The following is a 25,465-nucleotide window of genomic DNA, read 5'->3' as shown; positions in this document are numbered from 1 at the left end:
GAAGTGGCACAAATGCCTGGAAGTCGTTCTCAGAATCTTGCTTGAGAAGACATAAAAGGTTTTGTGGTTGAGTAGAAGTTTATGTGTCTTTGCTAAAGACATCATGGTTAGACAGGAGATTCTGTGAAAAGGTTCTGGGTTAAAGGTAAATCTTGTTGTTTCAGAGCTAAAGCCAGTTGCTGGAGGAGAACAAACTGACCAGGAACAGCTAGACTAATCTACCGCAAGAATGTGGCCCAACCAGTTCCAAATTTTATCCTTGATTCAGTGGGTGTGGAAGGTGGTCTATGATGTTAAGAGAGAATTCAAGAAAAAATTCATTTGCGCAGGGAGAGAAGATCAAGATGCCATAGAGAGAAAATGAATAATAATGGAATGTGAGAGAAGAGGCGAGTAATGTCCTTAATATATGAACATTAATGTGGATTTGGAACATGGCGTTTAGGTACAATTGTAATTAAAGAGCCCTGATTAAACTAGGTCAAGGATTAAGAGATTAAAATAACTGGCCATTGAGTTTACAGAAATTACAGAAACACAAAACAAGTGAGTAACTAAAAATAAATATAAATGTCTTGGCTGATGTAATTATGACAATGTAGATTGAGGTCAAGGAGAGTAAAGATGATAATTAAGGGTTGTTGGCAATAAACATCTGCTGGAGAGTGTACAGAATGCTTCAGAAGCTGATTTTTAAAAAGATTAAGATGCCATGAAAAGGCTAGAGTGTTAATCATGGGGAGAAGCCATCATCGAAACACTGACTGGGAAAACAACAGAATAGTGAAACAATTCTGGAGAGCAGTACCATTCCAGAGGGTAAGCTTGGTTAGTTTGGTTTAGTTTGGTTAACAGCTGATTTGCTCAGACATCCGTCACATTACCTTAACCACTGCTGGGATCAGTTACCTGGGAACCTTCTTCCTGACCTTTCCTCCCACTTCTGCGTCATATCTGGGTCAGGTGAAATCTCCCTATTTTCTAACATTCATGCATAAGATGGCCATCATTTATCACCTATCTCTAATTTCCCAGAATGTAACTGAGAGTCAACCACATTGCTGTGGGTCTGGAGTTACATGTAGACCAGACCAGACCAGGATGGCAGATTCGTTCCTTAGAAGACATTAGTGAACCAGGTGGGCATTTCTAACAATCAACAATGGTCACCATTAGACTTTTAATATACATTGAATTCAAAATCCACCACCTGTGATGGTGGGATTTGAAACTGAGGTCCCAGAATTACAACATTTAAAAGCCATCTGGGTTGGAATATGAATGGGAAGGGTTTAGAGGGATATGGGCCAAATGCTGGCAAATGGGACTAGATCAATGTAGAATATCAGGTCGGCACAGACAGATTGGACTGAAGAGTTTGCTTCCGTGCTGTACATCTCCATGATTCTAACATTACCTGGGGCTCTGGATTAACAGTCCAACAATATTACCACCAGCCATCAACTACTTCAGTATCTCCATAGGTACCTATTCTTGTTGGTGCAGCGTGTGAATACAATGAACTCAGGCCATTATGGGAGAAGCAAGTGCCAGCAGAAAATAACTTGATGTTTTGGTGCCTTTTGGTCCCTTTATAAAGGAGGTTAACAGTAGCACAGGCTGGCTGGACCTTGCTCAGCTAAGCAAAGTCTTGGCCAGACTAAGCACATCTTCACACCTAGACCAAGGACCTTTTAGATTTGGAGTGTCCTCTTATCGTCTTTAATATGGATAGGCAGAGGACTCAGTAATGAACACACCCTGTGTCAAACTCAGAAATCAGGGCCAATGTAGCAATGTCTGGGCCTACGTCACCAAGCGCACTTTCAGCTGACCCATGGGTAAGCTTGTGATCATCCGAAATCCTGCTGCCCACCTCTTAACTTGGAGCAATTCTCATTCCCCTTACACTCCTGTACTCATTGACCTATACTGGCTCCCAGTCAAGCAAGATTTTTATTCTAAAATTCTAATCCTTGTTTTCTAATCTCCTCCCTATCCCTGTAACTCCTCCAGCCCCACACCCCCTTGAGAAACCTGCACTTTAATTCTGGCCCCTTGTACAATCTCAATGTTAATTATTCCACTGTTGATGACTACTTCTCGATTGCCACTCTCTCCCTAAAATCCTCCCCCTCTTGATCTCCTGTTCCTATTTTAGTACACCTTTTATGACTTAACTCTTTTACCATGCTCTTGGTCAGCTGATCTAATATTTTGTTCTGTGACTTGGTGTCATATTTCATTTATAACCTGCTGGTGGAAGTGCCTCTGGGCATTTCCTTGCATTTAAGGTGCTATGTAAATTGTTTTTTTTTAGATTAGATTACATTACAGTGTGGAAACAGGCCCTTCAGCCCAACAAGTCCACACCGACCCGCCGAAGCGCAACCCACCCATACCCCTACATTTTACCCATTACCTAACACTACGGGCAATTTAGCATGGCCAATTCACCTGACCTGCACAGCTTTGGATTGTGGGAGGAAACCGGAGCACCCGGAGGAAACCCACGCAGACACAGGGAGAACGTGCAAACTCCACACAGTCAGTCGCCTGAGGCTGGAATTGAACCCGGGTCTCTGGCGCTATGAGGCAGCAGTGCTAACCACTGTGCCACCGTGCCGCCCATTGTTGTTGCAATTGCTTTCAGGAATTTATGATCCACATATGACGTATCCTTCATTCTAGAAGTAAGCACTTCCATGGTTGCAGAGTGCTTGAGGGCATCTTGAAATCATTAAAGTTGCTCAAGAAATCTAAGTCTTTTTATCCTTCTTCCATTTCTAGATGAAGTGATCAGGTGGACATTAGAATAGGTGAGATTCTACGATGGTCATTCTGGCTGGATGAATTTCATTGGGCAGAATGGCCTTCCTCAGCCATTAGTGCAATCTCAAAACAAAAATCCTTAGCAAAAGCGTCAGAGGTGAGATATGGAGAATGTAATGAACAGAACAAGCTATTATGATCTGAATGGTGCTGTATAAGGATCCTTAGACAACACCTTCCAACCCCATGACCCCTATCATCTACAAGGCCAAGAGCAGTAAAGACATGGGAATATCACTGAAATAATTTCATGGAGGCCAGTATCCTGTCACCAAGTCACCCTTTATTAACAAGCAGAGAGTTCTTGACACTGATCCAGCTCTCTCAGAACCAGCTTTCAGAGTGAACTGAATCCCTGACATTTTTGTTTATATCTGTCAGTCAGTACTCCCTGACTGGACCAGATTAACAGCCCCAGTCAGGAAACACATATTCTACGATGTTGGAATATTCACGGAGGCCTGTATCCCATCATCCAGTCACCCTTTACTTACATGTTTTAGCTGTCAGCCAGGGCTCCCTGATTGCCTTGGGTTAACAGCCCCAATCAAGGATCTCACAGTCAGTAAGATCCACCTGGTTCCAATCACTACAGAGGACCACCTGGCTGACCTTGTTACAATCACTATGACCACCAGCTCCAACCTCTCCTCCAAGTAACTCAATATCCGGAGTTGTAAATATATCTCCGTTCCTTTTGAGCCACTGGGTCAAAATCCTGGAACTCCCTCCTTAACAGCATTGTGCATGTCCCTCCATTGTGGAATGCAGTAGTTCAGGAAGGAAGCCCATCATTACTTTCTCCAGAGCAATTAAGGATGGGCAGTATGCGTAGACCTATATCTCATCAATGGTTTAAAAAAACACAAGAGAGAGTTGTTTGGGAACAAGTTGACATTTGTAATGTTGCACAGTCAGTTAATAAAAACAGCAAAGCCTCGAACTTTAACCTTGAAAAACATATTAGTGAATTAAACAAAAGTAATTGTTGGGAAATTCTACAATGATGAAAGAGCATTTAGACAATAATTGTTGAATGCAAAATCCAAACACTCTGCAGTTAAAAGATAAAGAAGTAGAAGACAGTAAGTTTTGTATGAAAGTAAAGAATAATACTGAGTTCAGCACTTCCAAATTGGAATTTGTAGTCAGTTGATTTAGCAAATTTTAAATTGAACTTAAATTACTTAAATTTTTTTTTTAGAAACAAAGGCAATGATGCAAGAATAATGAGGGTAGCTGAAGTAGCAACCACAATTTTTTTTAAAAATGTGCAGTTAAATGTTAAATGTTGAAGTGTGGAAATGGCTTAGAATAAATCCAGGTAAGTTGTTGTCCTTTTGACCTGACTCAGAAAGAGATGGGGAGTTTCTGTTGAAAGTTGAGCACAAAATCCAGGCTGGTGACCCAGAGCTTTTGCAGAAGGACGGTGCAACCGCTTTATAAGGTAAGTTTGAAAACAACGCCCCAACTTCTCTCTCAAGTGCATACAAAAGGTTCAGTGGCTGTATTTCACTGTAGAGCAGGGGGGTTCCCTCTGGTGTTCTGAGCAGTATTCATCCCTCAACCAACATCACTGAAACAGACAGTCATCATCACATTATGTATGTGGAATCTTGCTGTGCATGCATTGTTTGTTAAGTTTCTCGCATTACAGAGTGACCATGCTATGAAAGTGCTCCCTTGGTTCCAAAGCACTTCAGACATTCTTACATCATAAAAGGTGCTGGACAGGTGCAAGTTGTGTTCTTTAATAGATTAGCGAAATGAATGTGTTTGGAAATACCGTTCCAACAACAAACCAGTTGGAGCCAAATCTAGTCCTGAAGAAGGTATGTGCCTGAAACATTGACTCTCCTGCTCCTCTGATACCACCCGACCTGCTGTGCTTTTTCCAGCACCAAGTCTTGTCAAAATTTTAACTTGCAACTTACAGAATGTAAACTGCTTAAATATACTAATAGTTTTATTGTGAAAAATTGCAACATTTAGAGTACTTAATTTGCAGCAAAACACTTGGGCCAAGTGAGCAAAGCCCAGAGAGATTGGATTGCAAGGTAAGGGAAATGTTGTAAATGGAGCTGAGGTACATATTAGCCATGATTCTGTGTCCTTGTGCATCAATCACAGGAAACTAGTATGCAGGAACAGCAGGTTATAATGAAGGCAAATAAAATGTTGACATTTATTGCTAAAGGAACAGAATATAAAAGTAGTGAAGTGTTGCTATAAATGTACAAAACATTAGCGTGACCTGGAGTATTGTGTGCACTTCCTTACTTGAGGAATGCAGTGGCATTGGAGACAGTTCAGAGGAGATTCACCAGATTGATTCCAGAGGTGAGAGGTTTGTCTTATGAGGTGAGCTTGAGCAGTTTAAGCAGATATTCTCTGAAGTCTACATGAATGAGAGGATTGAGGTATACAAGCTGCTAAAGGGGATTGACAAAGTAGAAAGGATGTTTCCTCACATCAGGCAATCCAGAACAAGAGGTCATAGTTTTAGGCTAAGACTTGGCAGATTTAAAACAGATGAGGAGGAATTACTTCTCTCTAAGGCTCGTGAGTCTGTGGAATTCACTACTGCAAAGTGCGGTGTACACTGGGACACAGTAAATTTAAAAAGGAGATAGACAGATTTTTAATTGGCAATGGGTTAAAGGGTTATGGAGAGTGGGAAGAAAGTTAAATTGAGGCTGAGATAACATCATATTGAGTGCAGAGCAGGCTCGAGGGGCTGAATTGCCTATTCCTGCTTCTAGTTCATATTATCAAACTGAATGGTGGGATAGGCTTGAGGGACTGAATGGCCTTCCCGTGCCGTGTTCCTGTGTTCCAGGTCATGCAAGAACTCAAAAACATTCCCATTCTCAGCAGCATTTGTCATGAACTGCCCACAAGGGAGACCCTGATCTTAAGTAACGGACAGTGGAGCTTACCTGTTAGCCAGCTTATGACTGAGAGCACAAAGATGGCACTGACTGATAATCTCATCCTGAAGACCATGCACAATGAGCCAGTGGGAAAGAACCGTGAGAGAGTCCCTTACTCCGCACGTGCTGCTAATTTCCTTCGAATGTTGGTTCTCACCTGCAAAACAGATCCCAGCAATTCATATGGAGAAGATTATGCTCTGCAGATTTCAAAGTCAAGGCAACTCCTTTTCCATTCATAAACAAGATTACTGCGTATGCTGGAAATTTGAATTCAAAACATCAGAATACTGGAAATACTCAGCAAGTCTGGTAGGATCTGTGAAGAAAGAAGAAAGTTTCAGAGACATAACCTGTCAGCTGTTCCACTGACAAAAGGTCAACCTAATGAAACTTTATACTTTCCCTTGTAATTTTGAAAAAGCTCTTCTTAGTGTAGAGAGCACTACGTCATGTGGAGGTGGCTGGGAAAATACAATATATTCCCAGAGGTTTTGCGGTCAGCAAGTGATAATACTTGTCACTGACCTTATCAAAAGGCTGCCCACAAAGATTCCAATTTTCCAACATCAGCTTAAATTTGGCAGCAAGCTGTGATCTCGAGGCATCCAGCAGCATTGACGTCATCAAGCAAGATAAGCAGCCAATCACTTTTAATAATTCTCACAGACAGCACATCAGGAGGGAAATTTCACAAATCGTTCTTCACTTTCAAATAAATTTTACAAACAACAAAACAAATGATTGGGATATGCACAATGGAAAGAAGGTAGAAGCAGAAATATTCTGTACAGAGGTCATTGAAAAAATGTATTAGAAACTTTTTTATTATGATGAAGAAATTTCATAAACATAAATCTTTTTTTTCCCGTGCCAGTGAGTTGTCACTTGAATAATTAGAGTATTATGTACTGTTTAAGACACAGATACAGCCCATTCAGCAATGGATGATATGTTACAAGGGTATTCCAATGAATATTACCTAAAGGTGCCAAACTTCCATTAAAGATGATTGTTGGTGAGTTTAACCTGATAGTCACCTATCTCAGGTGAGGTGAGACCTTCAGAGTAACCTCAGCTGGTATGGGAATTGAACGCATGTCAGCGGCAGTACACTGCATTGCAGCTGTCCACCCAACTAAGCTAATCAAGCCCCGCAATGCAAATAGGTTAATATTATAAGGACAAATTTTCATCAGTGCAGTGATTTCTACTCAATTACAGGCTATGAGAGTGGGACTTCAACTGTGGTTCAATGGAGAATCACTGGTAGCAACTTCTGGATTCCCTTATTTAAGTGTACATGTGGGCTGCAGAGGTTATAGAATCATAGAGTCCCGACAGTGCAGGTGTAGGCCATTCAGCCCATCATTGACCCTCCGAAGTGCAACCTACCCAGACTCACCCCATCCCCATTACCATGCATTTCCCATTGCTAATCCACCTAGCTTTCACAACCCTTGACCCTAAGGGGCAATTTAGCTTGGCCAATCCACCTAGCCTGCACAAGTTTGGACTGTAGGAACTGGAGAAACCCACACAGACACGGAGAGAATCTTAGGGATTCTAAGAGAACATGCAAATTCCCCACAAACAGTCACCCAAGGCTGGAATCTGACCTGGATCCCTGGCACTGTGAGGCAGCAGTGTTAACCACTGAGTCACCGTGCTGCTGTCAGTTCCAGAGAAGTAATAATTGCAAACACTAACAGGCTGATAATTACTACAGCAAAGTGGAACTGACATTAGATTGAACCAATATAATATAACCGTCTCTAGTCCCAGACACACAAATATTGTGGGAAATTGCGAAGTGCAAATTGCTGGTTGGGATTTGCCTCGGTCGATGACCTGGGATGATTTATTACTGTGCATTCTTGACCTTTTGCTTAGCAGTTCCCAAACATTTTGATGTCCTGATTTGATACAGGTCATTCTGCTATGACATGCGTTTCTTCAGGACGAATTGGCTATAAGGTGATTGATGAATAAGGGAAACTGTTTCTAAAGTGCGAACTTTTAAAAAGTGTGTTAGCTATAATGCATTGCATTGCCAACACTTCAAATGTTGTTTTTATTGCGTGATTTTATATAGCGCAGGGTCACACAAGGATGCAACCACAGCATTATAGAGGAACTAATCTACAAAGTTTTGTTACACTGGATTTTCCTGGGGTTTGCTGATGTCTGATTGCTATTTCTAATCAAATTGGTAGCCACATTCTTGCGTAAGAAGTGCCAAATGATGGAAATATTTCTGCTGTGTCTAGCATTGTGCTGACACACAGCAGATATTCTGTCCTTTTGCATCATATCATCAGGGCAAGTTATCCAAAATCAATTCAAACAATCATTAACTGCAGTCTACCTCTTTCTAGGATTTTCAGCTGCTAATGTTCTGCTGAATCAGTTCTGCCAGTGTCTGTGAATTCTGTCCTGCTTCTAATTTTGAAATATTAGGAAGGGTGAACAGTGGTTTTCCTTAATGAAGCATATTCCCGTGGACAGTGAATCTGTAATGGAGCAATGGTGTGGTGCATTAGAAAGAATTTGGCGATGATTCCTGAATTGTCTCAATAGGTGATGTATTTATCATTGCGATAATACGTATGTGAGTGTGTACAATCCGTGTGTACAAGAGGAAAAACCTGTAGAAGTGTAGGGAAAGGAGCCAGCCTAACTTGCTATCCAAAGAAAGAGCACTTACAGGATATATTAGATTACTGGAGTGCTGCCGAATGCTTTCATTCCTCTTTTGGTAGCATAACTTGATTATAAAAACAGACCTACCCTTTAGAAAAAGCTTTGTACAAGTAATAGTTTGTAATGCTGCCATGCTGCTGATTGAACATGTTCCTGCAAAGTATAGGTGAGAGGCTGGACGAGTGCTTTCACCAGAAGCACACTGTCCATGTACTTTGTCCTATATTCTCTGTGTAACCAACACTTGACTCTAACGATGAAGGAAAGAATCTGCGTCTTACTAAGCCTTCTTGACAGCACCTTCCAAACCCGCAATCTCTGTCTTCAAGACTGACAACAGCATCAGGCACACGGGAACACTCTAGGCCACTCACCATCCTGGCTTGGAGCTATGTCACTGTTACATCACTGCTGCTGGGTCAAAATCTCATAACTCCCTTCCGAATAGCACTATAAGTGTTCCTATACCACACGCCACTATAGTTCATGAAGGTTGCCCACCTCAGTATAAGATATGTTCTGAAAGAGTTAATGTTTAAATACCATTATTGCTACTCACCTACTGATGTCACACAGCCTTTGGTTGGAGAAACAGATAGCCTTGCACGAGGTCCAGTTGGAGATAGGTGTGACATACTGGCTCCTGATAGTTATTACTATGTCTAATGTTAATTGTAGTTTTTGTGATCATGCAACAAGCTACATCTTATCATATATGACAAATGTTCATGTTAAGACTCTCCAGGGGTCTATCCTACTGATAACAGACAGTCCCTTAGACTCACTATAGAAAGTATGGCTGAAGCAAACATCCACCAGTGCTCGCTAACCAGAAGTACAAGCACTACCACCTTCATGATAGCAATTAAGAAAGGGCAATAAATGGACAAGCAATGCCCACATTCTATGAAAGAATATATTAATAAAAATGAAATGTAGCACGGATTAGCCATTCAGAATTTTTGATTCTAAAGTGACCATGTAGTCTCCTCTTGCCCCACAATACTTGAAAATCTCTGCTTTCCTCTGATTCTCCCTGCTTTGCACCCCCACTTGCTTTGTCTTACCAATTCTCTTACCCAACACTCACTTGTCTTACCCGAAGCTCTACGATTTCCCCCCTAAACACTGCCAACTTTATTTCTTTTCATCTTTAAGACACTCCTCAAAACCTATTCTTTCATCAAGCTTTGGGTCATCCCTCGTAATTGTTCCTAAGGCTGATATTAATTTTGATCGCCAATGAAGTAGTTGGATTCTATTTTATTTCATTAAGGCATAATGGGAAAAGGAGAAGGCTATTTAGTTCCTCAGGCCCACTCAGTTAGAACATGACTGTTCCTTATCTTATCTGTATCTCTACAATCCTTTGTGCCATTACCTAATAACAGCTTATTCACAAAATTATCTGGAAAACCATCTGCGGAGAGAAAGAAGAGTTAATGTTTCAGCTCCAGAGACCCTTCTTCAGAATGAAGCTCTTCTTCTCTCTTAACAGCTTATAAATCCCTGATATTTTAAATTGACTTGCAGCCTTAACTTTATTTTAAAAAGATATTTTATTCATAAAAGCATCTATATACATAGTCTCAAATACAGTTCGGTTCAGTACAGAAGCATATTGAGGAAACAAGCAAACATTGGAGTTTGACTCTATCCTAACAAACCAAAGGCATCTCTTCCTTGTACAACTTGTAGCCTTAACTACTTTAGGCAAAGTCACAAGTCACATGACACCAGGTTATAGTCCAATAGGAATATTTGAAATCACCAGCTTTTCGAGTGCTGTTCCTTCATCAGACGACCAGCCCTGAATAGTCTGCCTTTACATCTGAAACGTTGACTTCTCCACCTTCTGATGCTGCCTGGCTTGCTGTGCTCTTCCAGCCTCCTGCGCGTTTACTTTAGATTTGTGGTTGTGTCATGTTGTTCGCCTCCCCATCTCCCCCCCCACCCCCCAGATTTATAACAGCAAGTTGATGTTGCCTGACTGTGATCCACCAGATGTGGCAGCTTCCACGTGGCATTATCATTGGGAACCTGTTACCTTTGGAGACAGAAGAGGGTTAACTTTGTGACAAAATCCCACCTAGGCAGGTGAGCAATCTCAGGTGGTTTTCTGCTGTGCTGGAGCAGTGCTGAAACCAGCCAATGTCAACAAAACAGTTTCCATTGCACCTGGGCACTGAGGTGCTGAGACACATCCAACTTTGATAAATGGCTGCATTAAATCAATGTGCCTTTTTTAAAAATTTACAGTCGTAGCATCATAGAGTCTTACAACAGAGAGAGAGGCCCTTTGGCCCAAACTGGTCCATGCCGACCAAAATGTCCATCTGTGCTAACCCCATTTCCCTGCATTTGGCCCATATCCTTCTAAACCTTTCCTATCCATGTATTTGTCCAAATGCTTTTTAAATGTTGTTAACCACTTCCTCAACCACTTCCGCTGACATCTCATTCCATACGCGATTTATTATTATGACACGTACCTAGGTACAGTGAGAAGTTTTGTTTTACATGCGGTACAGGCAGATCATACTATACAAAACACATGGTAACTACGAGAGTAATAGAACAGAGCAAAGAATACAATTCACAGTTGTTAGTGTACTGACACAATAGCTAACTGTTAAGAATACTCTTGGTCAGGACTGGCAGCCACTATGGCAACATTAATATTCTACAAACTCTGTACTTTTTTAAACATTAGTCCCATGTGATTTGAGATATTATTTAGTCGCGCTTTGCTTCAGTAATAGATATAAAGAGATCAATACTGCCTATACATGGTTGATAAATATTACATTTTTCTTTGTCTGACCAAAGTTTTTACATTACTCACTCACACTGACTCATCCTCTAGAGGCAACTGACTGATTCCCATCATTTTTCCTCTTAATTTTAAGTGCCACGTTCCTCCTAATTTTCAAAGCCAAGTGTTCACACAGCGTTCAGTACTCATAATGAGACAGGAGCTGATCTGTCTTCACAGCTCTCTTCCCTTGCAGTGAGTATTCGTTTGAACAAGGAGGAAATGGGACAAGCTGACTTTTGGTGCCAACTTTACTGCCTCCAGCCCAGAAAAGCATTGGCTAGCATTCTTCATCCTGCACCTCAGCTCAAGAAATTACATCCCTGGGGCTGGTTTGCATCTCCACAGAGAGATTGTACTTTTAATGTAGGGTTGGAATCTTAGAATCCCTACAGTGTGGAAACAGACCCTTTGGCCCAACAAGTCCACACCTACCATCTGAAGAGTATCCTACCCAGACTCATTCCCCTACATTTATCCCTGACCTACACATCCCTGGACACTATGGGCAATTTAGCATGGCCAATTCACCTAATCTGCACATCTTTGGATTGTGGGAGGAAATTGGAGCAAACCCACACAGCCACGGAGTGAATGTGCAAACTCCACATATAGTTGCCTGAGGCTGGAATCGAACCCAGGCCCCTGGCACTGTGAGGCAGCAGTACTAACCACTGAGCCATCATACTGCCCTTCGGTGAAGTAAGTGGGGGTGCATGCTTGGGTGGACCAGCATGGACCAGCTGGAGTGAACGGCCAGTCTCTGCACTGCAACTTCCATCCTGGCAGACCTCCGTTCAGGGGCTGGGTCGGGGTTTTATGACATCCATCTCACCTGATCTTTGTGAAAATACTAGAGGTAACAGAATCTAGTTCTCTCCGTTTTAACCCCACTCCCCTGAAATTTTCCCCACACAAGACAAATGGATACATTTGTGTTGTAAAATGAAATTTAGAAATATGATCTTTCCCTTTGAGATATCAATGATGCAGAGTTGCATAGCCACACCATTGAATCTGTGCTTAATTTGTTGTAACCTGCCCTTGGAGCAAACACTTTGCTCCTTTGAAAAAGAAGTGAATTCTGAGAATAAAAATTTGAGTTATTTTAGATTTTGTTTTGTCATTTTATACCTGGTCTGAAATTATTTGGACCCCAAATTGGACATCCCTGAATTGGACCACTATTATGTTTTGTCTGCACATCATTTTTATTTTATTATTGCTGTCAATTTAAATCACAAATGAGGTGTCCAACTGTGCAGAATCTTTCATCCAGAGACATCCGTTGGGAATTGTTTTGCAATGCTGTGTACATTAAATTTCATCACCAGCAATTTACACTCCTGGATAATGATATATATTGGAACGGTCATTATTTTCAGGTAAAAATAATCAAATGTAGCAATTTGCGGGATGCAATCTTTCAGTGTTTTGCAGTTTGTTCGGTCAAAGCTGAACTGCTAAGTGAATGCTGTTTGGTGCAGCAGCAATTTGTTCCTCTGCAGTTCAAAAAAAAGCCCTTCATCCCAGCATAAAGTATCTTGACAAAACAACTATATTTTCTGAGGATTCAGCTTTTCCACAAATTCAGCCACTGTGGGAAAATGTTGCTGTTGTCTTCCAGTGTGCAGGAATACTGTTAATGATGGGCAAGTTTTTAAAAAAAAATCATTCTTAGGACATGGGTGTCACTGGTAAAGGCAGCATTTATTGGCCATCACCAATTGGCCAGTTTAGATTCGACTGTGTTGTGGGTCTGGAGTCACATGAAGGCCGGACCAGGTAAGGATGGCAAATTTCCATCCGTTAAGTGAACCAGATTTGTTTTGAATTCAAATTGCACCATCTGTCATGATAGAATTTGAACATGAGTGCCTGAAGCATTACCTGGATCTCTGGATTAATATCTAACTATAATATCACTCGGCCAACATCTCCCCTCAAATGGAACTGAAGAGGTTGAAGATGGTGTTATATTCCCACATTAAATCTTCAAGAGTATTAAATGCCTTGGTGGGTTAATAATGAGGATGCTGAGTGAATGAATATCCTTCTCACATTATTGACTTCTCTTGTGTTTTTTTGCAACGCAGAAAATAGGAGTAGGAGTGAGAGCCATTCGACCCTTCAAACCTGTTCCACCATTTAATATGAAACAAGTTGATCATTTAACTTGATATCCTATTCCTGCTTTCTCCCTTTGTCCTTTAACCTCTGTAGAACACACTATAGTTTTTTTTAACAGGGACTGGGAGGGAAGTTTTATTGATATTATTTTATGGGATGTGGTCATCATTGTCAAAGACACAATCTATTGCCCATCTAATTAAGAATGAACTGCATAGCAGCTCACTGTTCCTAGGACCCGGGTTTGATTCCATCTTTGGGTGACTGTCAATGTTGAGTTTGCACAATCTCCCCTTGTCTGTATGGGTTGCTTCCAGGTGCTCCAGTTTCCTTCCACAGTCCATAGATGTGCAGATTAGGTGGATTTGCAACGCTAAATTTCCTTTGGTGTCCAGGGATGTGCAGGCTTGGTGGAAATCAGAAGGAAATGCAAGGTTACAGGGATAGGGTAGGGGGTGGGTCTGGGTGGGATGTTCTTCAGAGGGTCAGTGTGAACTCAATGGGATGAATGGTCTGCTTCCACACTGTGGGAGCTTCCACGATGCTCTGATTCTCTGCACAGGATCCATTGATGAACCAGTCATTTTCAAAGAATGAACACAGGTTGACTGAGCTTTTTAAAAGTGCAGTTGACTCCACTATTTTTAGATTAGATTCCCCATAGTATGGAAACAGGCCATTTGGCCCAACAAATCCACACTGACCCCCCAAAGAATAACCCACCCAAATCCATTTCCTTCTGATTAATGCACCTAACACTATGGGCAATTTAGCACGACCAACTCACCTGAACTGCACATCTTTGGATTTTGGGAGGAAACCCACACAGATAGAGAGAGAATATGCAGACTCCACAAGGTTGGAATCAAACCCTGTCCCTGGTGCTGCAGTGGCCAACCACTGAGCCACTGTGCTGCCCCTTTTCCTACCCACAGCGTGATGTGTTTGGCATGATTGGGCAGGTGTGAGCAGGCAGCCTAATTCTTTTCTAAAGTTTTTAAAAAGAGAGGATGGAGAGGGATTAATGTCATTGCAGAGTGCCCTTTGTCTGGTGCCACCTCCCCCCACCTTAAGAATTGTAGTCTTCTTTCCTGCCTGGACTTTAAAGCCCACCCCTTCACTCCATCACGCCTCCCAAACCTTCCCCAACCAGTACCCCAACTGACTTCTCTCCCTCTGGGGTTCCACTGGACCTTGATCCTGGGAGTGCTTCCTCAACGCCATTACTACTGGGAAGTGGGGAGCTGGCGGGATGGGCCCCATAATATTCCACACAGTGGGATCTCCCAACCCTGAAACACTTGGAGTTTCTGCTCAATGTGCAATGAATTCACACACAGCGTCAGGCACTGTCACATTATGATAACATGTGTGCCAGCCAGTTCCATTGCTGTGTGGCAGGATTGTGTCCCTTGATCAACATGAGTCTTGAGGCCATGCATTGTGTGCTATATTGTACCTGTTAACAGCAGGGGGCTGTTGCCTGTGCGTAGGCACAGTGGGTATGATTGCAGTGCGGTGAAAGGCTGCAGTGGGTGTCCATATGATGATGCAATTATCCTTATTCAAGCTCCTTCATAACAGAACATTTGGTGTGGGCTTTGTTAATGCTGAAGACTCACTTCATTAAATTAACAAGTAAATCCTATTTGAATCCAATTAACAAGCAATTTAGACCATTGTTCCTGAAGTCATTTATGCAATTTGTGATATCGGAATAGCTACTGAGTCTTTCACTTCTTATCTTAAATGAAAAAGCACTGAGAGGGGAACCAATGCTGGATTTAATTGTGCGTGTGTGTGTGCACACAAGCGTGTGTGTGTGCACATGCGTGTGTGTGTGCATATGCGCGCGTGCATGTGTGTGTGTGTGCGTGTGTGTGAGAGATTAGTTTGAAACTTTCCGTTTTTCTCAATTCTTCTCAATGTAATCATGATTTCACCAGAGGAACATTGATGAGGATGTGAATTTTAACACTGAATTGCAACAAATATATAATATAATGACACAATGAAATTCACTGGGAACTCATACTTTTCAGTTATCCACACTGAATTGAACTTCACATGACTTACTTTTCAATGCAAGTGCAAAGAGAATAGAGATTCCTGGCTCCAGCAGTTTGGAAGAAGACTTATTTTTTAGGGATTTGCCTGCATGCTTTGGACCTCTGTACTTCATTTTTCTGTCTTCCAACGTTGCAAAACTGAATGGAGCATCGGGCAAAAGAGTCTTGGTCATCAGAGTGAAGACACTTAAAACTCACGAGTTGAATCTTTCCAGTTGGGAGGATCAGAACTTGTCAGAGTGAATCTGGATCAACTTCAACCTCAAAGTGGGCAAGTTCGAGCCTGGATGGGGGCAGCTCCAACAACACCGTGGGCGGCACGGTGGCACAGTGGTTAGCACTGCTGCCTCACAGCGCCAAAGACCCGGGTTCAATTCCCGCCTCAGGCGACTGACTCTGTGGAGTTTGCACGTTCTCCCCGTGTCTGCGTGGGTTTCCTCCGGGTGCTCCGGTTTCCTCCCACAGTCCAAAGATGTGCAGGTCAGGTGAATTGGCCATGCTAAATTGCCCATAGTGTTAGGTAAGGGGTAACTGTAGGGTATGGGTGGGTTGCGCTTCGGCGAGTCGGTGTGGACTTGTTGGGCCGAAGGGCCTGTTTCCACACTGTTATCTAATCTAAAAAAGTATGTAGACACTCAAGAGGCTTGACAGCAAAGCAGCTCACTTGGTTGGCACCACAACTACAAACATCCACTCCCTCCAACGCCGACACTCAGCAGCAGCATGTGTACCTATATGTACAAGGTGCACTGCAGAAATTCACAAAGATCCTTAGACATCACCTTCTAAACTCACAACCACTTTCATCTAGAAGGATAAGGGCAGCAGATACATGGGGACACCTGCAAGTTCCCCCCCCCCCAAGGCATTTAACATCCTGACTTGGAATTATATCACCATTCCTTCAGTGTCACTGGGTCAAAATCCTGGAATTCCCTCCCGAATGGCATTGTGGGTCTACCTACAGCACATGGACTGCAGCAGTTCAAGAAGGCAGCTCACCCCCACCTTCTCAAGGGCAACTGGGACTGCCAAGAAATACTGGCCCAGCCAGCATCGTCCATGTCTAAGTATAAATTTATAAAAACCTTTCAGAGTTGGAACATTAAGCAACATTCCAGGGGCAATGGAACAATAACAGTAAGGGGGAGAAAACATAAAGTAAAGTTCTGTTCCACAATGTCTTCTTCTGAGCACCGTTTCTGTGCTGACTAACCTCCATTGATTCCAAATCCATCAGTAACTTGCTTTTAACATTATATCCCTTGTACTTGTATCCCACCAATCCAGGGTTGCTAACTGATATAACTTGGCAAAGTGGTGGGTTACACGTCAATTTTTCTCTCACTTGAAGGGCTGGTGAGAAATTTTCACGAGACATCCCCCCCACAATAGTACACAAGAATTTCAGAAAATCAAGCAATTCCAAAGCAAAACTTGATCCTTTAAAAGGAGAAATTAATATAAAGTGAACATTAAAAAACTGCAAGGCATCTGATCCAACTAATAAAAACTATTTTCTACCTTTTCAGTGAAGCAGCAGATCTGCAGACAGACAGAATAGAGGACAAGTCCTGGTTACCAGGGAAGGGTGTCAGGACTGGGGCTGAACTAAAGAGCTTGATTTAGAAAGCCCTCATCTTGGTTTGCCGCTTTTGGAGGTACTCTGAGCTGGTCTTTGTAGACTTCACGTGAAAGTGGAGGTTTAAAGTCAAATACCTTTTCCCCGGGTTTTTCCCTCCCCTCAGCCTGCTGACTGGGTAAGATTTGGCAGGAGGAGGTGGGAGGCAGGGGAGAAGGTACATGAGAAGAGGAAGGAAATGGAAGGAATGGATGGGTATCTGTCTGGCTCAGTGTCACTCACTTGCCCAGTCTCCCCAGTCGGTCTCTCACCCACCCAAACTAAAATCCCCATTTTCAGAAAAATTGCTCAGAGAAAATCCTTCTGTCTGCGTTATTAGCTTCTATATAATTACAGAAAAGTGCTGCAATTCAAAACAAATTACATTCCCCAAACAATTCCCTTCCTTTGATGCATATGTCATGAACATGAACTACAAGTGGATGATATCATTCCTGGATGTATTGCAGAGGGACAGGGAGAAACTGTTCCTGCTCATAAAAGGATTGAGAACCAGAGAGGGACGATTTTCAAAGTGTTTTACAAAAGAAGCAAATATGAGGCGAGAAAAGTCATTTTGACAGAGCAAGTAGTCTGGGTTTGGATTGTCTTTTTTGGAAATGTGGTGGAGGCAGGTTCGACTGAAACATTCGAGGGAGCATTGGATGATTATTTAAAGAGTTCTAGGGAAGAGGCAGGAGGGAGTTTGGCACTAAGTCAAAATGTTCTGAGAACCACTGCAAACAAGTGACCTCCTTCTGTACTCTAACAATCCTGTGATGTACATGAGACAATCTATGGGTTAAATGAACAAGTCAGATCCTGAGAGGTAATAACCTAGGGGGAAAAGGAATTATTTAAAAAGCAAGTCATTGTAGACTTTGATTGAAGTTAAATGCCCCTTTCAATTGAGAAATAAATTGCATCATTAGAGAACTCCAAATGACAAAGATGCTATGTATCCTTGCGTTCAATGGAGACATTAATAAAGGGATATTGAAAGAGTGTTTGCCAGCACAGGGAAATCCATGCTTTATACTCCCCTAGCCCAGGGCTATTTCTGTAGAACAGAGTCATTAGTACATCAGTAGCAGTTCACAGCTGACTCGCCCTCCCCCTTCAGTGAAAGTACTTTGTCTGGTCATCGTGTTGCTACAGACCCCCATTACTGATATCACTGGAGATTGTCAAAGGTAAAACAGTCCCATTGTGTGTTTCAGACTCTTTCACTCAATATCATGGCTACTAATGAAGACTTGGGGCCCCAAAGGTTAAACAGATGCAAGCAAAGGAAAACAGCAAATGCTGGAGATCACAGCGGGTCAGAGAAAGGGTCTTCCAGACTTTGAAACATTAGCTTGCTCTCTCTCCATGGATGCTGTCTGACCCGCTGTGATCTCCAGCATTTGTGTTTTCAGTACAGATTCCAGCATCTGTAGTAGTTTGCTCTTGCAAGTAAAGACTTGTATTTTTAACACATTTCATGACCTCAGGACAGCCTGAAGTATTTTCTAACCAATGAGGTGCCTTCTGATATGTAGTCAAATGTGTCATCTAGAAAACACAGAGAGGAAGCTACGAAAATACTAATGTGACAATGACCAGGTAATTTTCGTTTTATTCACTTATGGGATGTGGGTGTCGCTGGCTGGGCTGGTATTAATTGCCCATCCCTAGTTGCCCTTGAGAAGGTGGCGTGAGCTGCTCTCTTGAACCACTGCAGTCCATGTGCTGTAGGTAGACCCACAATGTCATTACGGAGGGAATTGTATCGAATAAAATCAGAAATTGCTGGATGAACTCAGCAGGTCTGGCAGCATCTGTGGAGAGAATGCAACGTTAGCATTTTGGGTCCAGTGATCCTTCTTCAGAATTGATAGTAGCTAGGAAATGGTTTGTAGATAAGTGAGAGAAAAGGTGGAGCAGGTGGGGGAAAGAGTAAACAACAGGGGGAGATGGAGAGCAGAGGATGAAAAAAACAATGGGGCAGATAAAGAAGGGCAAAAGTCTGCCTGGGTGAACCAATAGGTGCTCATGGGGGGGGCCGTTTATGACTGACAATGGGCTGTTTGTGGTAGCTGTGATGACAGGGCCTGGTGTGTGGACATTCGGATAAGATCATGGGAGAAAGTGCATAGGCTCTAAAGTTATTGAACTAGAAGGTTGCAGAGTTCCCAAGGGAAAACTGAGGTGTTGTTCTTCCAGACTGCACTAAGCTTTTACCGGCTGAAACCTCAGCCTGGAATTTAATGCTCAATGACATGGGGTGTGATTTAATCCCACAACCTTCTGGGAAAGAGGGACACCTGATGTGTTCCACCAGAAAATTCCGCTCAATGAAGACCTCTGTGCGTTGGCTAAGTGTTATGTTCAGCACTAACTTCAAAGAATGTTAACTAAAGCAGCCAGATACCAACTCGCAAGCTATGACCTCATTCCAGATGCGTCAATGTAGCACTGAGTTAGTATAAAACAAAGAACTGTGAATGACAGAAATTTGAACCAAAAACAGAAATTACTGGAGAAACTCACCAGGTCTGGCAGCATCTGTGGAGGGAAAGCCGAGTTGATATTTTGAATCCAATGATGCTTCTTCGGAACTGAGTTAGCACTGAGTTTGAAGTGATTTTATGCTTGTTAGGAACTGACTTCACACTGCTCAAACTTATTTAAAGTCTGCTGATGGCCATTGTCCACCCCTCAAGTCTGGACTTGACTCATATGCTGATCCATAATTCAGTAAGAGGGTTGCTTATTCAAAATGAATCTGAATCCGTTTGTTAAAAGTTTAAAGAAAACCCTGTTTCCATATGCCAACCATCTGCTCTTGAAGTATTGTTTTCAGAATCATTGCGTAATTCTTATAGAAAGCTGAGGCCAGGTGATTACAGCTCCCTTGCTGCCTGATTAAGTACAATTGTTCCTCAGCAGGTAAGATGTGAGTCAGCATCGTGTACCCTAGGGACAGTAATAAGGTCAACACAGTGCAATGTTGCTCCATGCTCCAGGCTTTGTCTCCTTCTACAGCAGGTAGAGAGCTCAGTCCCTGAGGCCCCCTCACTATACCACACCTAAAAAAAATTGCAAAGTTCTAACAGAACAGGATCAGTCGACAGATAGGTTGGGTGAAATTGTTAGTTAGCATAATTATAGTAAAATGCTTTTCCAAGCTGCAGCTGAAATTTTCGCTGGGGCTTTTGTGTCTTAATCAACATCGATTCCAAAGCTACCCATATTCAAACCCGAAATAAGTCCCATTTAGCTATCACACTTGTGTTTGCTGATCTAGATTGATTCCCAATCCAGCAATGCCTCCAATTTAAAATTCTCACCTTTCTGTCCTTCTATTGCTGTGTCTGTCACTATTCCTGTCATCTCCTCTAACACTCAAGTAAACCTGTAGTCACCCCCTTGTTTGTTTGTCTGTGCGGCTGCCATCTTGTTTACTCCACCCACTGATGCTACCTGGACCCCAAGCTCTACAATTCCTTCTGTAGACCTCTCCTTCTCTTTTTGGCCCTTTAAAACACTATTTAAATTCCAGAGGGAGGTGGACATTTGGTGGTCAGTGTGCAGCCGTCATGGCATTTGCATGTTTTATGAAAATTTCTAACATTATGAACCTTAAAAACATCACTGTCCATCTTTCTGCTGCTGGTTGGGTTCGGTCATCGCTGGACATTGTCAGCAGAGCTGACCTGGTTCTTGCCCCCACTCCTGCTGCCCAATTGGCTGAAGGGGGTCCTCAAGTGATTTCTGAAAGGAAAACATGTGTAAGGCTATGGGAAAGGGAAGTAGCCAGTACATACTCGATAGACCAAATGGCCCCTTTCTAAACTGTAACCATTCTATGATTAGAGCCTTCACATTTGTTAGTAAAGGGGGAACAATTCCATTGTAAATGCTTGCCCAGAAAGCCAGTTGTCTGAGGATATCATAGAAAGTAATTAGAGAGTGCCTGAGGTGTATACTGAGGTCCAACATCTCTCTCTCAGATGCTCAAGAAAGGCTCATGCGGGGAACAGGAGAAGTCAGCATTACATCAACAGTATTCCGCCATGTTGAACACTATGTGGAGGAAGCACTGGGATTGGCAAGAACACAGGATGATCTCTGGGTGTGGGATTTCAATGTCTACCACAAAGATTGGTTCAGCAGCAGCACTGCTGATCGAGCTGGTCAGGATCTGAAGGGTGTAGCTGGTAAACTGGATCTGAGGGAATCAACAAGGTGACAAAATGGACGTGACCTCAACGTCAGCAGGCTAACTGTTACAGGTGTGGCTGTCCATGACAGCGTTAGGAGGAGTGACCAGACCATACAGGATTTGAGGAGATTAAGTCTCATCTTCACTCTGAAGATATACTCCATCATGTTGTGAGGTGTTACCACCTTGTCAGTGGGACAGATCACGAACAGAAGTAGCATCTAAAAGCTAACCATTCAAAGAGACACTGTGAGCCATTAGCAGCAGAATTGAATTCCAACACAATCTGGAGTGGCACAGCCCAGCATATCACCCAGTCTGTCTTTACCATCAAGCCAGGGGATCAACCCCGGGTCAATGAAGAGTGCAGAAGGGTGCGTTTGGAGCAGCTCCAGGGATCCCTGAAAATGAGGTGGCTCACCTACTTGCCTCTCAAAACGATGGAAGCAGTTTGCTACGGACAGGGTTATGTGATCCCACAACTGACCAATCAGATCTAAGCTCTGCCAGTTTGCCACATCCAAGTATAAATGGTGGTGGACTAGTAAGCCACTGACAGGAGAAGGATGCTTGACAAATATCACCATCCTCAATGATGGGGAGTCCAGAATATCAGTGTAAAAGATAATGCTGAAGCATTTATAACAATCTTCAGCCACAAGTGCCATGTGGATGATCCATCTCCCAGATGTCCCTAGCATCACTCTACACAATATCAAGAAATGGTTGAAGGCACTGGATATTGCAAAGATGGGACCTGACAGAAGTTGGCAGCAGAACTTAAGACTTGTGCTGCAGATCTAGCACGTTCTTAGCCAAGCTGTTTCAGGGCAGCAACGAAACTGGCAAGTTCTCGCCTTTGCAAAAATAATGACTGCAGATGCTGGAAACCAGATTCTGGATTAGAGTGGTGCTGGAAAAGCACAGCAGTTCAGGTAGTGTCTGAGGAGCAAGAAAATCGACGTTTCGGGCAAAAGCCCTTCATCAGGAATAGAGGCAGATTGCCTGCAGGGGTAGAGAGATAAAAGTTCTCATCTTTCCCAGATATGTTCTGTCTACAAAATCAGGACAAATCCAATCCTGCCAATGACTGTCCTAACAGTTACTCTTGATCATTAGCAAAGTGGTGGAAGTGGTTATTGAATGTGTTGTCAAGTGGCATTTATAAAGAAATAAGGTGCTCACTAATGCTCAGTTTGGGTTTTGTCATGGCCACTCTGCTCTTGGCCTTGTCGTGGCTTTCGTTCAAACATGGAACCAAAGAGCAGAAATCCAGGGGTAAAAGTGAAAATGATTGCTGTTGACACCCAAGGCAATATTGTACCAAGTATGGCTTCAAGGATCCCGAATAAAACTGGAGCCAGAGTCAATGGGGGAAAGCTCTCTTCTGGTTGGTGTCATTTCTTGTGCTTGCTGGAGCTCAGTCATCTGAGCTTCAGGTCATCTCTGCAAGAGTTCCATCCCCAGCTGCTTCCTTAATAGTTTCCCTCCATCACAAAGTCAAGACTGGGAATGTCGCAGCAATCCTCGTGACTCCTCAGATACTGAAACAATCTGTGTCCAAAGATGTGGACAATGTTCAGGCTTGGGCTGACAAGGGATAAGTAATATTCATGCCATACAGGTAGCAGAAAAAGACCATCTCTAAAAAGTAGGAATCTAACCATTGACCTTGATGTTCAATGGTTTAACCATGGCTGAATCCTACACTAATCTTGGGGACTACCATTAACCAGAAATAAATACTGAATAATGCAGCTGATAGAGCAGGTCAGAGGCTAGGAATTCTATGGCAGGTAACTCACCTCCTGTTTCTCTAATATCTGTTTAGAACTTACTATGTACAAGTTAGGAGTATGATGGAATACCCCACTTGCTTGGATGAGTGCAGCTCCAACAACACTCAAGAAATTTAACACCATCCAGGACCAAAGCCGTCCACTTGATCGGTACCCCAGCCATCACATTCAACATTCAATCCCTCTATCATTGACACAGAGGCAACAATCTGTACTATTTACAAAATGCGCCATCATGGATAGGTTGAGTAGGTTAGGATTGTTTTCATTAGAAAAAAGGAGATTGAGGGGGGAACCTGATTGAGGAATACAAAATCATGAAGTGTATAGACTGGGTGGATAGAGATAAGCTTTTCCCAGGGTGAGAGATTCAATAATGAGAGGTCACGTGTTCAAGGTGAGGTATGGAAAGTTTAAGGGGGATGTACGCGGCAAGTACTTTACACAGATGTTGGTAGGTGCCTGGAACGCGTTACCAGCAGAGTTAGTAGAGGCAGGCACAGTAGATTCATTTGAGGTGCGTCTGGACAGATGCATGAGTAGGTGAGGAGCAGAGGGATACAGATGCTTAGGAATTGGGCGATAGGTTTAGAGAGCGGATTTGGATTGGCTCAGGCTTGGAGGGCCGAAGGGCCTGTTCCTGGGCTGTAAACTTTCTTTGTAACTCACCAAGGCTCCCCCAACTACACGTTCCAAACCTGTGATCTTCACCATTGTGAAGGACAAAGGCAGCAGATACATGGAAAACCACCAACCACAGGTTTCCCTCCAAGCCACTCATTATCCTGACTTAGAAATATTTCGCCACTCCTTTAGTGTTGCTGAGTCAAAATCCAGGAATTCCCTTGTGAACAGCATTGTGGGTGTCCACACACCATAGCTGTTCGAGCATTTCAAACAGGTAAATCAATGCTACCTTCAGTGCAATTAGGAATGGGCAATAAATGCTGGCCTAGCTAACAACACACACATTGCATGACTGGCTATCCCTAGGATGGCACGGTGGCTCAGTGGTTAGCACTATTGTCTCACAGTGCTAGGGACCCAGGTTTGATTCCAACCTCGGGCAACTGTCTTTGTGGAGCTTGCACGTTCTCCCCGTGTCTGCATGGGTTTCCTCCCACAATCCAAAGATGTGCAGGCCAGGTGATTGGCCATGCTAAATTGCCTGATGTGTAGGGCAGGGGAATGGGTCTGGGTGGCTTACTCTTCAGAGGGTCAGTGTGGACTTGTTGGGCTTAACGGCCTGTTTCCATACTGTAGGGATTCTATTCTATGAAAAAGCAATGAACAAACAAAAAGTAAATTTGCTGTCTCTTGTTTGGATATGGTGGGGGGTGTGGTCTCAACTTGCGGTTGTGTTTAGAAATTAAAACATAGGACAATAAAGTGCAGAACAGGCCCTTCGGCCCTCGATGTTGCGCCGACCTGTGAACTATTCTCAGCACGTCCCCCTACACTATCCCAAAATCATCCATGTGCTTATCTAAGGACTGTTTAAATCTCCCTAATGTGGTTGAGTTAGCTACATTAGCAGGTAGGGCATTCCACACCCTTACCACACTCTATGTAAAGAACCTGCCTCTGACATCAGTCTTAAATCTATCATCCTTCAATTTGTCGTTATGCTCCCTCGTACAAGCTGACATCATCATCCTAGGAAAAAGACTTTCACTGTCTACCCTATCTAATCTCTAATCATCTTGTATGTCTCTATCAAATCCCCTCTTTGCCTTCTTCTTGCCAATGAGAACATCCCAGTTTAGCCAACTGGGAATTGACTTTCAATTCTAGAACGATAGAATCACACAGTACAGAAAGAGGCCAGTCTGCCCATTGTGTTGGTCCTAGCTCTTCAAAAAAGATCTCCAATTTGTCCCACTCACTGCACCGACATTCTGATCCCGTTTTAGAGTCATAGTCATAGAGATGTACAGCAAGGAAACAGACCCTTCAGTCCAACCTGTCCATGCTGACCAGATATCCCAACCCAATCTAGTCCCACCTGCCAGTACCCGGCCCATATCCCTCCAAACCCTTCCTATTCATATACCCATCTAAATGCCTCTTAAATATTGCAATTGTACCAGCCTCCACCACTTCCTCTGGCAGCTCATTCCATACACGTACCACCCTCTGCGTGAAAAGGTTGCCCCTTAGGTCTCTTTTATATCTTTCCCTTCTGACCCTAAACCTATGCCTCTAGTTTTGGACTCCCAGACTCCAGGGAAAAGAATTTGTCTATTTATCCTATCCATGCCCCTCATAATTTTGTAAACCTCTATAAGGTCACCCCTCAGCCTCCGACGCACCAGGGAAAACAGCTCCAGCCTGTTCAGCCTCTCCCTGTAGCTCA

The 25,465-nt window shown here is 43.0% G+C and overlaps 1 protein-coding gene across 2 annotated transcripts in view; it reads right to left on the bottom strand.

Annotated features, from left to right (window-relative positions):
* Nucleotides 1–25,465, bottom strand: part of cntn2 (contactin 2) — a 226,451-nt gene that overhangs the window by 135,278 nt on the left and 65,708 nt on the right. For both annotated transcript variants that reach the window (XM_043716481.1, XM_043716479.1), the window contains one exon: nucleotides 5,772–5,922. In XM_043716481.1, the coding sequence (XP_043572416.1) occupies nucleotides 5,772–5,838 (67 nt within the window). In that variant the 5' untranslated portion in view covers nucleotides 5,839–5,922. The remainder of the gene's footprint in view (nucleotides 1–5,771; nucleotides 5,923–25,465) is intronic.

Source organism: Chiloscyllium plagiosum, chromosome 26 (assembly GCF_004010195.1).
Source record: "Chiloscyllium plagiosum isolate BGI_BamShark_2017 chromosome 26, ASM401019v2, whole genome shotgun sequence".
Taxonomy (NCBI): Eukaryota; Metazoa; Chordata; class Chondrichthyes; order Orectolobiformes; family Hemiscylliidae; genus Chiloscyllium; species Chiloscyllium plagiosum.
This window is presented reverse-complemented; position numbering and strand designations above follow the sequence as displayed.